At 42.8% G+C, this 19,022-nt stretch overlaps 1 protein-coding gene across 2 annotated transcripts; it reads left to right on the top strand.

Annotated features, from left to right (window-relative positions):
• The first annotated feature begins 9 nt into the window (after positions 1-9).
• On the top strand, positions 10-18,952 carry RPAIN (RPA interacting protein). 2 transcript variants are annotated; one of them, XM_056114957.1, is made up of 7 exons: positions 10-142; positions 1,399-1,569; positions 4,484-4,544; positions 10,088-10,199; positions 10,360-10,423; positions 12,215-12,346; positions 18,527-18,952. In XM_056114957.1, exons 1-7 carry the CDS (start codon positions 62-64, stop codon positions 18,554-18,556), a joined length of 651 nt encoding a protein of 216 aa, XP_055970932.1. In that variant the 5' UTR covers positions 10-61; the 3' UTR covers positions 18,557-18,952. The 2 variants fall into 2 exon arrangements, 1 of the variants encoding a protein (XP_055970932.1); XR_008792567.1 differs by lacking the exon at positions 18,527-18,952 and having other exon boundaries at positions 10,088-10,253; positions 12,215-12,288.
• Positions 18,953-19,022: the final 70 nt, after the last annotated feature.

Raw genomic sequence — 19,022 nt, 5'->3', positions numbered from 1 at the left:
TCCCAGGGTTCTGTGCGCCGCCGGAGGCGGGACTTCCTGGTGACTTCTCCCGCGAAGCGTGATGGCAGCGTCGTCAAGCTCTCCGCACTGCTCTCTGTACAAACTGATGAACTCACAGCCTTGGAAAGAGAGTTTTCGGCGGGTGAGCGCAGAATTTGGGACACGGTGACTTGTAGTCGTCAGTCTCCTAATCCATTCGGGGAAACTCTTGAGGCAGGTGTAGGCACCTCCAAGTCGTGGAACCTTCCAGTCTCCTCCGGGACCGCTGACTGTGAGATTGATTGCTGCTTGGGCGACCCAGCTCCAGGAACCCTTAATTTTGGATTCGGGTTTTTTTTTATGTTAACCTTGATGGGCACCACCTTGTACTCCTTTATGTTAACAAATGCGCCTGTTGGAGGGCACTTTGATGCGAGATAGCAATTACTTGTTTTGGACTGGAGGTTTGAGGAATGTAACTGAGGACCAGAGGAGCCTACATTATTTTGTGTTGTCCCCGACTTCACTTCTGACCCGTACTGAACTCGGCATGGTTCCTGTAAGCCTTAGGAATATCGCCTTACACTCCCGGAATCCCAGAAATAATGGGTATATCCCAAGAAGGTAATACGAAATAGTTAAAAATAAAAAAGAAGGGGCCAGAGACATAGTACAGCTGGCTGGGTGTTTGTCTTGCACTCGACCAACCCGGGTTCGATCTCTGGCATCCCATGTGGTCCCCAGAGCACCGCAAAGAGTGATTCCTGAGTTGTAGAGTTAGGACTAATCCCTGAGCATCGCCGGCTGTGACCCAAAAACCCAACCCTCACCCCAAAGAAGAAAGGGGATCACCCTAGAAATCACCGTTCTTTATTGTAGGAAAGCTGTTCTGTGCATTGTAGAATTTTAGCAGCATCCTTACTCTCTACCTACTGGATTTTGTAAACTAGACTTAACACCGAGAATTGTCTCAGGCATTGCCAGATATTCCCTAATGAAGAAAATTGCCCCAGGGGGAGAACCACTGTTGTACAGGAAGAGGACTACCTACTGGCATCTACAGAATAACAAGTCTTTAAAAGCTACCTAAATGTCCCCTTTTTTGCACAGGTGACACTAAGCCATTTTCACCCAGCCACTAAGGAAGCTGACAGTTAAGAGAGAATATAAAATATGGTTATCTGGATATAGATGAATAAAGCATAATTGCCCCTATCTACCTGTAGATAAAGACTTGAGGGAACTATACAGACATAACTAGTTAAGGATGTAGTTGAAATTTTATTTTTATAAATTTCCTTTAATATCTTAATAGCCTAAGAATATTTTAATGAAACTACCTTTTAAAAAACTAAGAGTATTTAACAACTAATGTAAGGAAATTATTTTAAATTAAATTACCTTTTTTATTTTTCCAAGGGATGCTTGGAGAGGATGAGAAACAGCCGGGACAGGCTCCTGAGCCGTTACCGCAGGGCTGGAGGCAATACGGGAGAGAGAAAGCAGAATGCTCTTCTTGTGCAGGAAGTGATGGAAGAAGAATGGAAGACTTTGCAGTCAATGGAGAGTGCTCCGGCGGCCTTGGCGCAGGTCAGATTTGGATATGTTTTTATAGAGGTGGTTCTATAACACCAAGAATGATTTATATCTTCTCTAAACCCTAGCTTCTTAAATGGTATGGGATCACATATCTAAATGCAGTTGTGAAAAATTTAGCAATAGTAAAACATTTCTGAATGTGCAAAAACCAAAAATTAATTAAAAATCAAACACATCCTGAATCCCCAGTGTTTCTGGTAGCACTTGCTTATGCTGCATTCCTCATAGAAAAAGGGGTCATGGGAAGTGGAAAAAGTTGGGGATTCTTTTTTTTTTCTCTCGAGGCGGGAAGCATAACTAGCAGTGCTTGAGGGGCCATATGCAGTGCCAGGGATTGAACCCAGATCTGCCACAAGCAAGGCAAATGCTGTATCTGCTGTACTGTAGCTTTCTAGCCAGGAAAAATTTTTTTTTTTTTTTTTTTTTTTTTCCCCCTTTATTTTATTTTATTTTTTTAAAGTTGTAGATTTACAATTTTTTGTGCTTTGGTTTCAATTATACAATGATCAGATACCCATCCCTCCACAAGTGCCCATTTTCCACCACCATGGATAATATCCCTCCCACCCCCATCCCCCCATCCCCCCGTCTCTGTGGCAGGGCAATCCCCTGTGTTCTCTCTCTCCTTTTGGGTGTTGTGGTCTGCAAAAGAGGCATTGAGTGGCAAACATGTTCAGTCCATAGTCTACTTTCGACATGCATCTCCCCTCCTGGGAGGATCCTCCAAACATCCTTTATTTGGTGCTCCCTTCTCTATCTGAATAGCCCTTTCCTCTAGGATACCCTAGCCAGGAAAAATTTTTAAGAAGCTCTGCTCTAACTCCATTCATTTCCAGCAACAATTTTATCTACCTTTAACCCTGGTTCTCCCATTTTTTATGTTAGACTCTCTTCTAGGTTAATGGCTTTTACATATCAGACTATTGACTTAATGTATCATTGTATTATAATCACATATGAAACTAAAAAGAAAAATACTTCATTCCTCTTGATCAGCCCCTGAAAGTTTTGAATTGTTAGATATGGTTAGGGATCTTTAATTTTAGAAAGGAATTTTTTTATTCTAAACTCAGTACTGGGAACTAGGTGTGAATGGAAAAAACATTTATTGTATTCCAGGAGAAGGACTGGATTGGAAGTTAGATCCTGATCCTAATTTCACTATTGACTCTTGATTCTTTTCTGTCACTTAGAGGTTTTTTGTTTACTATTTTTTATGTAAATGGAAAAAAGGAGAAATGTCAGTGTGGGCTGGAACAATAGCACAGCAGGTAGGGCGTTTGCCTTGCACTGGGGTTCAATTTCTCTGTCTCTCTCGGAGAGTCCAGCAAGCTACCCAGAGTATCCTGACTGCATGGCAGAGCCTGGCAAGCTCCCCGTGGTGTATTCGATATGCCAAAAACAGTAACAAGTCTCGGGCTGAACATGTTCGCCACTCAATGCCTCTTTGGCTGATCACAGCGCCCAGGAGGAGAGAGAGAACAGGGGGGAATGCCCTGCCACAGTGGCAGGGGGGGATGGGGGGATGGGAGGATGGGGGGGGAGGGATATTATCCTGGTGGTGGAAAATGGGCACTGGTGGAGGGATGGGTATTTGATCGGGGTATGACCGAGATCCAAGCACAAAAATTTGTAAATCTACAACTGTACCTCATGTCGTTTCACTAATAAAAAAGAAAAAAAAAAAAAAAAAAAAAAAAACAGTAACAAGTCTCACAATGGAGGCATTACTGGTGCCTGCTTAAGCAAATCGATAACAATGGGAGGACAGGACAGTGCTATGGAAATGGAAAAAAAGGAGAAATATCAATACTGTGAGTACTATATAAGAAAACACATGGGAGTTGCTTTGAAAATATCAAGATGCTCTAAAATGTTGCAGCACCTTTTATGTGCTTATAAAATATCTATGTTCATACACATATATTCACAACTAGTGTTCATAAGCCTAAAAGGATAAATTTTGTTCCTAATTTATAGAGGCCCAAACTAAAGGTTTTTTTTTTTTTTTGTTTGGGGATGGGGGGCAAGGTGGGGAGTCACACCCAGTCATGCTCAAGGTTGCTTCTGACTCTGCACTCAGGAATTACTTTGGCAGTGCTCAGGAGACTATATGGGATCAAACCCAGGTAGGCTGTGTGCAAGGCACATGCCCTAGTGCTCTACTATCTCTACAGCCCCTCCCTAAATAACTAGAGTTTATGCATAGCTTTATCAGAACTGCATACTGAGTTGCTACTCTTTCCCCCAAACTTGGTGCCATTATTTTGTAACTGGGACTTAATCATTTGCTTACTTAGTATAACTATATTACTTCTTTATCAGTAAAACTGAGAGAAGGACTAAACTGATTACCTCCAGTAAATCTGGTTCTTCAGACCAGCCTCCAAGTATGGATAATTGGGAGCTTATTGACTGATAGTGATAGCACAGTGGGTAGGGCATTTGCCTTGCAAGCGGCCGACCTGGCGGACCTGAGTTTGATTCCTCCACCACTGTCGGAGAGCCCAGCAAGCTACCAAGAGTATCTTGCCCACATGGCAAAGCCTGGCAAGCTACCCGTGATGTATTTGATACGCCAAACACAGTAACAACAAGTCTCAGAATGGAGACGTTACTGGGCCCGCTCGAGCAAATTGATGTACAACGGAAGGACAGTGCTACAGTGCTATTGACTCTCAATAAGTTTAAAAGTCTTTGGGGCTGGAGCGATAGTACAGTGGGTAGGGCGTTTGCCTTGCACGCGGCCAACCCAGATTCGATTCCCAGCATCCTAAATGGTCCCCCGAGCACCGCCAGGAGTAATTACTGAGTGCATGAGCCAGGAATAACCCCTGTGCATTGCCATGTGTTACCCAAAAAGCAAAAAAAAATTTTAAAAATCTGACCATACTTTTCCTTGCAGTTGGAGGAGCTAATGGATTTGACTGTGCTGGAAGAAATCCAACAAGAGTTGTTTGACCAAGGTATTCTGGGAGCAGATAATAACTTATAATGCTGACCCATTTTTTAAAACAAAATTAGTGCTTAGCTTCCCTTTTCTCTACCTCCAACTTAGGTTGAATGAAGACTGCTCTTGTTGCTTTTGTTGTGAGTCACATCAGGCAGTGCTAAGGGGCCATTCCTGGTGCTGAGTAGGAGACTACCTAGAGTGCCATTGACTGGCACTGGCACTGGATTCAAACCAGGGTTGGCAGGATTCAAGACAAGTACCTTAACCACTGTACTATCTGGTCCAAGAAAACTCTATTTTTACTCTATTTTTTGGCTGGCTGAGTGTACCAGACTTTCTCAAACTTCACTCAGTGATACATTTTTCTCCTTATAAATATTCTCAAGATTGTAGTAGAGGGGCTGAAAGGTATAGTTCAGTCAGTGGAGTTCATGCTTTGCATATGGGAGACTTGAGTTTAATCCCCAGCACCACAGGGTTTTCTGAGCACTAACAGGAGCACCTCCCCAGCCCTTCCAGGCACAGAGCCAGGAGTGGCCCCAGATACCAACAGATGTGGCCAGAAAAACAAAAACGAGTACATAGTAATATAAAGAAGAGATAGTCATATTTTACACAGATTGCACAGCTAGTTAGGGGGAGTTGGGAAACAGATCAGTATTGTGAATACAGTTACCATGTATATTCTGTTTTCCTACCTATTAGTAGGTTAATAATAGGAGCCCTGGAGGTGACTGATTAGCTAAAAGTGCCAACTTTGCACCTGTGAGTTCCATCCATGATGCCATTCACATATATATTTAACTAAAAAATTTTAAGTGGTAATAATTCTTTTTTTTTCTTTTTTTGCTGTATTCGGTCATAAGGAATGCTCTAGCAGTAACTGGCAGACTTTTTCTTTGATGGGTCAAATAGTATTTTTTTTTCCTCTGGAGGGATTTATGCCCCAACAATGCTGGAATCACTTGGGCTACATCCAGTGGTACTCAGAGGTTTAAGCAGTGCTGGTGATCAAACCTGGGGCTCTGTGTGTATAGCGTAGTGCTTCCCCACTCCCCCCCACCCCCCCCCCGCTTCTAATCTTTTAATACTAGTTGGCTTGGCCATACCAAGCAGTACTCTGTAGCTACTCCTAGCTATGCTCTGTGGGATAACTTCTGGCAGGGATCAAAGGAACATACATAGACTTCTAAGTGAGTCCCCAATCCCTGTCTCTTTAGTCTAAAACTCCTGATACCAATAATTACTTTAAACTGTGGTCCATACTGTCTTTGTTACAGTTCTTCAAGTCTGCAATTATACTGTAAAATAGCCATACAGAATACCAAAGTAAATGAACATGGCTATGTATCAATATAAATTTATTTACAAAACTAAAAGTGAGTTGATATGGCCTATGAACTGTGTGATTAGCTAATTCCTGCTCAGAAATGTAGATTGTGAGCAAACTAAGAGCAGAGACCCATTTTTGTTTTGGTTTTTGTACCATTGGCCTTCTACACATTAGATACGGTCACGGTCCTCCCGTTATTCATCGATTTGCTCGAGCGGGCCCAGTAACATCTCCATCGTGAGACTTGTTACTGTGTTTGGCATATTGAATACGTCACGGGGAGCTTGCCAGGCTTTGCCGTGCGGGCGAGATACTCTCATTAGCTTGCCGGGCTCTCCAAGAGGGGCGGTGGAATCGAACTTGGGTCGGCCATATTGGCCTCTTGCAAGGCAAACACCTTACCCACTGTGCTATCGCTCCAGCCAGATATTGTAGCATTATTTGTTGAGTGAACATACCATTTCTGGACAACACAGACAATATATGGACAGTGAGAATAGAGCACTTTTTTTTTCTTTTATTGAATCACTGTGAGATAGTTACAAGCTTTCATGTTTGGGTTACAGTCACACTATGATCAAACACCCATCCCTTCACCAGTGCACATTCCTCACCACCAATATCCCCAGTATACTCTCCCTTTCCCACCCTCCCCCTGCCTCCATGGCAGAAAATATTCCCCATACTCTCTCGAATAGAGTAGTTTAAATAAGCAGCATGATCCCACTATCAGAAATAAAAGCCCCAGGGCTGGAGCAATAGCACAACAGGTAAGGTGTTTGCCTTACATGTGGTGACCCAGGTTCGATTCCCAGCATCCCATATGGTCCCCTGAGCACCGCCAGGGGTAACCCCTGTGCATCGCCGGGTGTAACCCATAAAAAGCAAAAAAAAAAATAAAAAACTTAAAAACATAAAAGCCCCGTGTCACCTTTCTCCTGTTGTCCCTTGGGACGCTGACACTCTACATCTTTATTTCTATTGCCTCCAGATGTGAAAGCTGTCTTCTTGTGCCTTTGTCTTGCCACTCCACCTCTTGTGCTCACAAGGAGGAAATACAGGAATCGAAGATATATCTAGCCTTTTGCAGGGGCATGAGGTGGCCTATACCTAGTAGTGCTAGTGGCTTTGTGCTAAGGAGTGACCTCTGGTGGTGCTCAGAGTACTATGCAATGTCAGAGATCATATGCAAGGCATGTGATCTTACTTATATGATCTCCAGTCCCAGATGAAGCTAGCCCAATAGAGCTTTAAATATTCAGTGAATTTTTTGTTTCTTTTTTTCTTATAAACAACAGAATTTATTTCTCAATATTCTGGAGGTTGAGCAGTCTGTGGGTCCAGCAGATGTGGTGAAGTGGCTAGTGGGGGATTGACTTACTGCATCATGGGTATGTGTAAACACAAAAAATAAAAGGCCGGTGGTCAGGCCGTTTCCCCACTCCACGGAGGTCGATGGCGATGATCAGGCGAAGGAAGGAAACGAGGCCAAGCTGGTTGGTCTTAGCAGCCGTTTATTACATGGAAGAGATGTATGTCATGGAGGCCTCAGGAATCCTCAAGCACGTGCGCCTTTGTTCTCTCAGCTTCTGTCCTCAGCCCCATCTTCCCAGGTTGTCTGATGCACATGTCCCCCCAGAGGACCCTGAAATCTCCCTTATATAGATCATAGTACCTCTAAAGGGCGCAATATAGTGATGTCATCAAAAGGAGTTACAGAAAGAACACTGAGGCAAAACATACATTGTTTCTTTACATCCGCAGGCCAGTAATCCTGGCCTCACCTTTTTACAAGCTACAAGTACTTAGATTAGCACAACAAAGACCAGTCTGCTAGAGCTTGGAATCTACATCTCCAAAATCAGCCAGCCTAGAGCCAGGCATCTACATTCCCAAAGACCAGGCCTGGCTTAGCACCTGGGATCTGTATACCTAAGGCCAGCTAGCTTCCTGTGAGATAAGAGAAACTACCTCAATATACTGAAATCATTTACTGAAGGCAGTTTGAAGGGGAGAAAGCAGTCTCATCCAAGCTAGTCAGGACACACAGGAAACTGCTTCTAGGACGTGTTTCTCCTCTCCTTGTCCAACCAACATATAAGCATACATAATATTAATCATTTTGTATGGACACAGTAAGAAATACTTTGAGCTTATAGAATTGCTCTCCTAGGGCCATCTAGATCTCAGACTGCAGTGCTCACGCCAGATATCTTTCCTATTCCTAGCAGCAGGGCCCTAGTCTCGTCGTTACTTTTGGATCATGACATCATTTGCCTATGATCACACAGCGGGTAGGGCGTTCGCCTTACAAGCGGCCAACATGGCCGACCTGAGTTCGATTCCTCCACCCCTCTCGGAGAGCCCGGCAAGCTACTGAGAGTATTCGATATGCCAGACACAGTAACAACAAAGTCTCCAATGGAGACGTTACTGGGCCCGCTCGAGCAAATCGACGATCAACGGGAGGGCCTTTACCTTTACCTTTACCAACCTCTTAACTTATAGTTAAGAATCGTGGCACCTTGGCCTGGCCCATCGCGATGCCAGGGTAGCACATAACTTACCGGCTTGCCCTGGTTCCATCCAGTCCCATGTCGGGACCCTGCCCTTGGGGTGCTAGGAAGTGAGGGCAACTGAGGCTTAAGTTGAGAAGGCAGATGCCCAGGAGTGAATAATATTCAAAGCCAATCAATTCCTAAGTTATAAAGCATAATATTAATTGTCTTCCTGTATCTATACAAAAGGACATTGCATTAAAGTAAACTGCTCAAAAGACATGAGAGGAGAAAGGCAATATTAACTTACAGTACAGCTTCATTGTCTAAGCAGGATTTGGTTGGGGAAAAGAGCATAGAAGTGGTTACAGGCAAAGTAATGGGAGTGACTCGGGAGCACTGTGATGGGTGCAACCTGATAAACCTAAGCTCCGTGTACTCCAACAGGGTGCTGCCCTCTCAGAATCTCATCTAAGTTACCCTCATCATCTAAGTCTCCCTCAGAGGTCCCATTTCTTATTAACACGCCCACCATTGCTTCTTAGGGTGTCAACATGCTAATTTTACATATTCTTCACTGACACTATAGTTGTCCCTGCTAAAAAGTTTAGTTTTAGGGAAGGGAAAGAGTGAGTGGTAATTCAGACACAGGAAATGCAAGCCTGCGCTTTCATGGAGCTGGCCACTTCTGGTTCAAACACTGCCCACAGAAGACAGAGTCAAGAAACTTTTCAACTGGTATTTTCAAGGAGGATAAATGGTTATCGCTTTCCTAATTTTATCAATAATTTTCTATGGTCTTCTAAATAAAAAAAATTCAGTTTGACAGCTATATAAGGCCAGAAAGGGATCTGTCATCCACCAAGGAGAGTCTTAGGGCCACTAGCTACTCTTGTTAGGGCGCAGATCGTGATCTCCCTTTAATGACAAAGAGACTCCAGAGACTGCAAACAGCAAGCAAGGTTTATTGTAAAACTGGCTAGCCAGGGTCAAGCCGCCTACACAGACACGCAGGTCAGTTAGGTGAGGCAAGACCCCGAACCTCCTCAAAGGGGATCTTATATAGGCTTTCACTGGCCGTTACAGCAAAGCCCGCGCATTTCATAGCCAATAGATTTGTAACAACATATGCTTTCTTAACCAATCCAATTAAGGGTACATCACTTCTTAGCCTATAGTTTAAAGATCAGCATTTTGCGTCGGTGCTTAGGAACTGACAGGTTTTTAAGGCAGTCCTGGGTCTTGCAACACGGGTCTTGTGAGAGACATCCGGTTATCTGGTCTGACCCCCACCCTTCGAGTACCTGTATCTGAATTCCTTGCTCAGGGGCAGAAAAACCAGTTATTTTGCAGTGCAGGCTCCTATAAAGCGGATCTGAAAAAGCTTATCTAGACCTGCTCCTTGAAAAACAAGTTATTTTGCAATGCAGGTTCCTATTAAGCTAAGCTAAATTAATTCTGGTGGTAGTCCATTTTGGGCCTGTCCCTTACACTCTAAGCTTCTTTCTTTTTTATTTTCTACTGTGCTTGAGAGCTACTCCTGGTATGTGCTCAGAGAGTACTCCTGCAGTGCTTGAAGGATCACAAATATTTAGTGATTTTTGTCTGAAATTTTTCTCTTCGGTGGAGAAAGACTTGCTTAGTGAAACTTACATAGCATTAAAGACAGGACAGTCCAAATGATGAAAGCATGATGAAGCACTCCAACTGTCCTTTCTCTTACAGAGCAGTCCATCATTAGAGAGTATGAAAAGAGTTTGCAGTTCGATGAGAAGTGCTTCAACATCATACTGGCTGAGTGGGAAACAAATCCCCTCATTTGTCCTGTGTGTACAAAGTAAGAATTTTTCAAAACCTTTTCAGCATTATTGGTTCCTATCCTCACTCAAAGGTGAGTGGAACCCCCCTTTCCCCCCAAAAAAATTTTGTTGCCTGGAAAGATTTGGGGCTCCAAATGCTCTAACTACAATGCTCTGTGATTGCAATTCTGCTTCTAGGTACAACCTAAGAATAGCAAATGGTGTGGTCATGTGTCAGTGTGGCCTATACATCCCCTCTCATGTAAGTGTTCCACATATAGATTTTATCACTTCTTACATATCTTTCTTAAACTTCAGTAGTATACTGTGGCATATTTTGCAAACTTCTTCCCAACCTTATATTCATTTGACACTGACTGTTTAGTTCACATTAGGTTTTTTAAAATTCTGATGTGTTTTAGGTCTTATTTTATAACTTGAAACCAGCACGATGAAATTGTAAACAACATGGAATAGTACAATGGGTATGGCGTTTGCATTGCACACTTCTGATCTGAGTTCTGTCTTTGATGTCCCATACGTTTCCTTGAACTCCGCCAGGAGTAATTTCTGTGTGCAGAGCCAGACTCCTGAGCATCACCGGGGATTGAACCTGGGTCATCCATGTCCAAGGAAAGAACCCTACCCGCTTTACTCTAGCCCTTTTATAAGTTTTAGTTCTGATCTTCAAAAAATTTTTCCATGCATGAAACTATGTGGAAGACACTTATTCAGACATTTTTTTTGTTTTTTGTTGTAGTTATTGTTGGTTGGCTAGTTGGGTTTTGTTTTTGGGTCACAGCCAGTGATGTTCAGGTGTTTACTCAGGGGCCATATGGGATGCTGGGAATCAAACCTGAGTTGGCCATGTGCAAGGCCCTAACCGCTATACTGTAACTCTGGCCTCTGTTTTCTTTTTGAGCCACAGCTGATGGTTCTCAGGGCTTATTTCTGATTCTGCGCATAGGGATCACTGGGGTCAGGGGACCAGATGTGTTGCCAGGGAGTGAATCCAGGTCAGCCACATGTGATGCAAGCACCCTACCCACTGTAGCCCCTATTCAGACTATGGCATCAATGTTAAAATACAGAACAGAGGTAGTGAAGCACGTTTATTTTCATTCTCTTATTTCATTCCATTATATCATTCAGTTACAAGTTGGGGTTGGGTTTTGTTTTTTGGGTTTTTGCTTTGTTTCATTTTTGCTTTTTTGGTCAGACCTGGCGATGCTCAGGGGTTACTCCTGGTTCTGTGCTCGGGAATTACTCCCGACAGTGCTCAGGGAACCATATAGGATGCCAGGGATCACTTGAGCCGACCATGTGCAAGACAAGTGCCCTACCCGCTGTACTGTCTCTGCAATAACAAGTTATTTTAGCACAAACAGATCTAGAACTGCAGTGTTGCAGTGTTGTCACTTGGTAAGGATACATTTGCAAAAGCATGAGGGACACTAGTCCACTAGCTTTGCCTGTTCCTCGTGCAATGAGTGCTAACATTTTATGTAGAAATGGAGTGCTGTCTGTTAATATGAAGGGATAGATGGAGCTTGATCTTCATAGAATACTCATAAGCCCAAATGCCTTTGTTTTTTTAAATTCCTGGCAAGCTCCCCGTGACGTATTCGATATGCCAGACACAGTAACAACAAAGTCTCCAATGGAGACGTTACTGGGCCCGCTCGAGCAAATTGATGATCAACGGGAGGACCTTTACCTTACCTTACCTTTACCTTTTAATTTATTGGGGAGGTGGGTTAGGGGTTTAACTACTTAACTACTTCCTAGCTAGGTGCTCTGAATTTACTCCCTGTCATCCAGATAGTGCTAAGGATCAAAAATGTTGGGCACCCCCTTTGACTACATGCACTTAAGCCCTTTGAACTGTCTCTGTGACCCTGAGACCAAGATTGCTTATAAAGGCTCAAGCAATCAAACCATCCAACAGATTCAGTTATATTGGTTTATTAGATTGAAAACTAAGATTTTCAGCCTATTGGCTATTAGGTGAATAAGGTTTGTAGGTTAACTTTCTTATTTTTATTCTCCACAGTTGACAGAACAGAAACTTCGTACCTGTATAGAGGACACTGTGAGTGAGCACAGTACACACTGTACTCACACACCTAAATTTTCTCTCACTGAAGGAATAGAAGAAAAGCCTTCTCTTCTCATGAGTTGTCTGGTAAGGCTTTTATGAAATCTAGCATTAAAAGTGAGTGATCGTTTTTTTCCCTATCTTAACAAATACTAACTTAAAAATAGGTATATAAAAAAGTAGTTTATTGGGGGGCTGGAGTGACAGTACAGCAAGGAGGGCACTTGTCTTGCACACAACCAACCTAGTTTGATCCCCAGTGCCCCATATGATCCCTTGACCCCACCAGGAGTGATCATTGAACACAGAGCCAGGAGTAGCCCCTCAGCACTTTCAGGTATGACACACAAAAAAACCCAGCAATTGAAAAAAAAAAAAAGAAAAAGATTACTTTCCTATATGCAAATAATGAGAGAGAAGTGATATGAAAAACAGTCCTGTTCACAATCATGCCTCAGAAAATAAAGTACCTCGGGATCAGCTTAACTAAGAAGGTAAAAAAACTACAAAACACTACTTCAAGAAATAAAAGTGGACACCAGGAAATGGAAACACATCCTCTGCTCATGGATTGGAAGAATTAACATTGTCAAAATGGCAATACTCCCCAAAGCACTATACAGATTCAATGGAATCCCTATAAGGATACCATGACATTCTTCAAAGAAATTGATCAAATGCTCCTGAAATTCATATGGAACAAGCCTCCACTAATAATTCTTGGGGGGGGGGGGGGAAGATGGGAGGCATCACCTTCCCCAACCTCAAACTGTACTACAAAATGGTAATAATTAGAACAGCATGCTATTGGAATAAAGACAGATTCATAGGCCAATGGAATAGGGTTGAAGATCCTTACACACATCCTCAAATATATTATCATTTAATCTTTGATAAGAGAGCAAGAAATAGAAAGTGGAGCAGGAAAGCCTCTTTATTTTTTGCTTTTGGGGTCATACCCAGAGATGCTCAAGGGTTACTCCTGGCTCTGCACTCAGGAATCATTCCTGGCTGTACTCGGGAGACCATATGGGATGCTGGGAATCAAACCTGGGTCAGCCGTGTGCAAGGCAAATGCCCTACCACTGTGCTACTGCTCCAGCCCAGGAAAGCCTCTTTAACAAGTGGTACTGGCAAAACTGGACAGCTACATGCAAAACAATGTGCTCAGACCTTTACATAAAATCATTCACAAAAGCCAGATGAAAATGGATTAAAGATCTCAACTTCAGATCAAAATCTGTACGGTACACTGAAGAAACATATGCAAAACCCTCCACGACATTGAAGCTAATGGTATCTTCAAAGATGAAATGCCATTAACCAAGCAAGTGGAAGCAGAGGTAAACAAATGGGACTATCTTAAACAAAGCAGCTTCTCCACCTCAAAAGAAACAGTGACCAGAATACAAAGACAGTTACGGAATGGGGAAAGGATATTCATTTAATGTCTTTCTGATAAGGGGTTAATATCAAGGACATACAAGGCACTGGTTGAACTCTCAAGAAGAAAACATCCAATCCCATCAGAAAATTGGATGATGAAATGAACAGAAACTTTCTCAAAGAAGAAATTTAAATGGCCAAGAGGCACATGAAAAAATGCTCTTCATCACTAATCATCAGAGAGATACAGATCAAAACAACAGTGAGATGTCATCTCACACCACAGAGACTGGCACACATCCAAAAGAACAAAAGCAACTGGTGTTGGCATGGAGGTGGGAGAAAGGGACTCCCCACTGTTGGTGGGAATGCCCACTGGTCCAGCCTTTCTGGAAAACAATATGGATGTTTCTCAAAAAGCTAGAAATTGAGCTCCCATTTGATCCAGCAATACCACTTCTAGGAATACACCCTGGGGGCCCCAAAACACAGCAGAAACACTATATTCACCTCTATGTTCATTGCAGCACTATTCACCATAGCCAGAATCTGGAAACAAACTGAGTGCCCAAGAACAGACGAATGGATAAAGAAACTATGGCACATCTACACGTTGGAATACTATGCAGCTGTTAGGAAAAATGAAGTCATAAAATTTGCCTATATTTGGATTGACATGGAGAGTATCATGCTGAGTGAAATGAGTCAGAAGGAAAGGGACATACATAGAGATTGCATTCATTTGTGGTATAAAAAAATACATAGTAGAATAATATTCAGACTAGGGTAAACAGGGGTTAGGAGGACCGGTCCTTCTGTGGTTGGAACTAACAAGTGTGTGTGGGGATGAGGGTAGGTAAGAAAGAGAAGAGACCGCTATGACAATAGTAGCTGGGAATGATAAGAGAGAGAGAGACGGGGGGGTGGGGGTTAGGTAAGATAGAGAAGAGACCGCCATGACAGTAATAGCTGTGAATGATGAGACACAGAGAGAGTAAAAGCACCTGCCAAAGAGGGTTGGGGGGGTTAATAGGCTGGAACCTGGGGATACTGGTGCTGGGAAATGTAAACTGGTACTGGAATACTGTATGACTGAAATTCAACCATGACTGGCTTTGTAATGCTCTAAAAATTTTTTTGAAAGGGATTCCTTTCTGAATTTACTTGCATAGAAAAGTGAAGATAATGTATCAGTTCAATAGTAAAACCCATCATTCTCTGACAGTGTAAAGGACCAAAATAGCACAGGGTTGTAGAACTGTTAATCTGGAATTATGAAGACTGCCATACTTCCTCCTCTTGTTTAGCTAGCATCATTGGTCTCAGATTCAGCTAATCACTTCATATCCATTGCATCCAAAGTGGACCATTCTGGCACCAGTTTTGCAGTTTGCTCAGCAGGATAGGAAGCTCAGCAGGCTTGCCTCTTTAGTGGGAGACTTTGGAGAACCACAAGTTCGTCCCTAGTCCCTCACGTGACAACTCAGGCCTAAGGAAACAAAACCACATGAATTGATAGAGTGATCCTGGATTAGTTTTAAACTTGCATTAATAACCAGTATCTCACAAAAGATTATGGAGATGATCAGGAAAAAGCCCAGTGAGCTGAAGACGTTCTCCTTAAGCAGGAGGTCTAGATTGGTGTTTAATCCCTAGCACTGAGTATGCTTCCCCAAGTGCCATTAAGAGCAACCCCCAAGTGGGGCATCCTGAAACAAAATAAAAAGCTATTGACACAGCTTCTCGGTCTAGGGTTTTGTTTTTTGGTTTTTTTTGCTTTTTGGCTCACACCCTGCAGTGCTCAGGAATAACTCCCGGCAGTGCTCAGGGGACCATCTGGGATGCTGGGAATCGAACCCAGGTCAGCCGCGTGCAAGGCAAATGCCCTACCCGCTGTGCTATTGCTCCAGCCCCTTGGTCTAGGGTTTAGGGAAAATTGGAACTATAAAATTACTTTGGAGGAGGTGGGGTATGTACCAACAGCAGGTCAACGTGTACCTGCTGGGAGAGTGCATCAGCAGCCTGATGGTGCCTTCAGGCTTCCTGATACCCCAAAATTGCCACTGTGCCTCTGGCCAAACCCCAACAACTTGGGACCAAAATTCCTGAGAAATAAAATTGCCAAAAGATCAAAAGATGGGTATATGGAAGTCACACCCACAAACCACCTGCAGCTCAGCAATAGAAAGAAGCTCATTTTTTGACCTTGCTTCAGAAATCCATAAATAAATCGTGAAAGAGATCAAAAGCTGTAGTTAATCTCGGACCCACACAAGGCTGAGCAATCAGGTAAATCGGAGGGGGATGGACAGCTGCTTGCTTCCACAATCCAAAAGCACCGCCATGCCCCCGGCCTGACTCCACCATCTGGGGTTGGACCGCACTGAAATATGCAATCGGGTGAAAATTCGGGCATGCAGATTGTGTGACTGTAATCTCCACGGTTTCTTGGGGTTGGAACGGGCTACCTCCCCCAACCTCTCTGTACTTCTGAAAGCTCGGCAGTCACGTCCACACCCCAAAGCTGCCACCCAGTCAAAAAGCTGCTCCAGCCTTACAGTCCCGTTAACACTTAATGCCCTGAAAAAAACACGATGACCTTTTAGTACTTGTCTTGCAAAGCATAATATACAAAAACAGAGGGAGACCAGGGGGAGTAGTGTTGGGGAATGGTGGGAGAGAAATTGGGACACAGGTGGTGGGAAATGTACTGATGGAAAGGATGGGTGTTGGATCACTGTGTAAGAGAAACCCAAATATGAACAGCTCTGTAATGGTCTATCTCATAGATATTCAATTAAAACTTTTTTTTAAAGTAAAGTTCATGTCTGTTTCAGTCAGCTTAATCAGTGGCTGATTCAATAGCAGTACTCCTTCCAGCTGAATTCATTCATGATGTGGTCTTTTCCAAGTGCAGTTTCCTTGTAACTTTTCTTTGAAACAGTATTGTGTGACAACAGTTATTATTTTACTTTTAAAAAATGTTTATCAAGTTTTCTCAATGTGTTGTTCCTTTATCTAAAAAATGTTTTGAGAATGCACTTGTACTAAAAATTACCTATTTCTTAGAGCTCAAGTCTGGACTTGGTGATGGAAAATGCACAGAAAACAAGTAATGAGTACTCCTAAAGAGCTATAGAGAGAAAAGGTCCATGGGGATTTAGAGGTGCTTTCCTTTACAAATGAAGATTTTATTTAAATATTTTGTTTTTTAGATAAAGATTTCCTGAAGGAGCCATTTAGCATTGACTTTTAAAAACTTTTAACATTGACTGTAAAGTGTGAAACAGGATTCATATAGTGGATATGAGTTTGGGAGGCCCCAGGTAGAACAGAGAGAAACAAGAGTATAGCATATAGTGTAAAAGACAAGGATTGGGTTTTTAGTTTTGGGTCCACACATACACTGATCACACATGGTCAGCATGGAGCCATTTGGAGGATGAGGTTTCTGGGAAGTGTTGTCAGACGCATCCGCAGAGGCAGGGACATGACTGACAGTACTAGCTATGGGAAGGATGAGCCCACTATTGGGTGACTGTGGACAGGGAGATGTCATGGCAAAAGTGAAGAGCTAGAACAAAATTATATTCAGCAGGCTATGTCACATTTCAGTACTTTAGATGTAGGCCATTTAGAACACTCTAGAATTCCAATGTTTTATTCAAGTGGAATTTGCGGAGTATTACATTCAAGATTCAGTGAGGTGGTCAGTAGGGTAATTCAGTCAAGGATGAGGTAGAGGAAAATAAGTTTGTGTTACAGATGATAATATATTCCACGAGAACTTGGGATATTTAAAGGCCGGTATAGTGGGTATAGTACAGTGCCTTACACATGGCCTATTCGGGTTCAGTCCCTGGTATCCCATATGGTCCCCCCAGCACCACCAGGAATCATTCCTGATAGTAGAGCCAAGAGTAAGCCCTGAGCATCGCCAAGATGTGGCCCAAAAACAAAAAGAATCTGGAATATCTAGAAGCAAAGGGACATAGGTATAGGAGTGATACTAGAACAGAATGTGCTAGACTACAAGAAGGCCAAATTTATTATCTATGGAAATAGTCAGGGTTAGTTTGGCAGAGATTAATTCCTTAGCATAAAGGGACTGAGCTGTCAGGAAATCAAGAGCTTGGTCCCCTGAACATTGCTAGAAGTGATCCCTGAGCACTGTTGGTTATGGCCCCAATTCCCCTTAATTCTCCTCCTGCCAAAATTAGCTAATTTTTTATTTGGGTGTCTAATTAGGGATGACCAAGGAGGGTGTGCTAGAATTAATAGGTTCTAAATTCTGATTCTGTAGAAAGCAAAAGTGGCATAATGGCTTAAAGAGTTCCCAACTTTCAAAAGTTCAAATCTCAGTTTCAAATCTCCAAAACTGCAAAAGGGAAAAAAAAAAAGGTTAAAATCTTTAAGGTCACTGGTTTCCTGAGGGTGAGGATATTTGATTAGCTATCTCTAGGGTTTAACTTTAGTTTGAGGACAGCTATAGCTAATTTCAAAGGCAGTTATTCTGAGTCTACAAGACAAAGTCTAGCAAAACCCACGAGCTGGACTTGTTAATGAATTATTTGACGTCACCGAGTTAATTCACAATAGTAACTGAACTCAGCCTCATCTCATATATAGGATTTTCAGGGAGGCCTGGGGGGACTGTTGGGAGAGTCGGACACAGCCAGCTGTGCTCAGGGCTTAGGCCTGACTCTGTTGAGGGGCCATATTGTGCTAGGAATTAAACTCAGGTTGGAAGTATGCGAGGCAAGTGCCTTGCCCACTGCCCTCATGTAAGAATTCTAACTGTTGAATGTCATTATTGATTACATTTAACCATTGATAATTTCACGATGTAATACAATTAAATTGCATTTTGTTTAAATCCAGGCTTGTGACACTTGGACTGTGATCATCTAGAGCCAGCCCTGACTTAGAACATTCCACTGAGTTGAAAACAATTGGTTCCATCTGAGAAGAGCCTTGTTAAAACAAGAAAACAACAAACATTTACAGACTTTGTTGGGTTCTGGGCCACAGCAGTGATTAGGGTTTACTCCTGGTTCTATACTCAGCAATAACGCTTCCTGGGGCTTAGGGCACCATATGTGGTGCAGAGTATCAAAACCAGATTGGCTGCATGTAACGCATACACCTTACTGTCGAACTCTCTCCACCCATATAAACTTATTTTGTATTAAAAGTTTCCAAGCTGGGGCCAGAGCAATAGCAGTGGGCAGCCAACCCAGGTTTGATCCCCAACACTGCCAGGAGTAACCCTGAGCACCTTCCGGTGTGGCCAAAATAAACTAAATAAATAAATGTTCCCAAACTTCTCTGCTGTTGGTGTTTTTGTAATGGAGAGGAAAAAGGAAGAATGAGGAAA

This window comes from Sorex fumeus, unplaced genomic scaffold (assembly GCF_029834395.1).
Source record: "Sorex fumeus unplaced genomic scaffold, SorFum_2.1 ptg000028l, whole genome shotgun sequence".
Lineage (NCBI taxonomy): Eukaryota > Metazoa > Chordata > Mammalia > Eulipotyphla > Soricidae > Sorex > Sorex fumeus.
The sequence above is the reverse complement of the archived record's forward strand: the minus strand, read 5'-3'. Positions and strand labels throughout refer to the sequence as shown.

What these genes read in the sequence shown, in the direction of transcription:
- RPAIN (XM_056114957.1), top strand. Translation starts at nt 62, where the DNA reads ATGGCAGCGTCGTCAAGCTCTCCGCACTGCTCTCTGTACAAACTGATG. An exon ending in ATTTGTCCTGTGTGTACAAA is followed by an intron (nt 10,200 to 10,359) that starts GTAAGAATTTTT and finishes TTCTGCTTCTAG; the next exon opens with GTACAACCTAAGAATAGCAA. An exon ending in GCCTATACATCCCCTCTCAT is followed by an intron (nt 10,424 to 12,214) that starts GTAAGTGTTCCA and finishes TATTCTCCACAG; the next exon opens with TTGACAGAACAGAAACTTCG.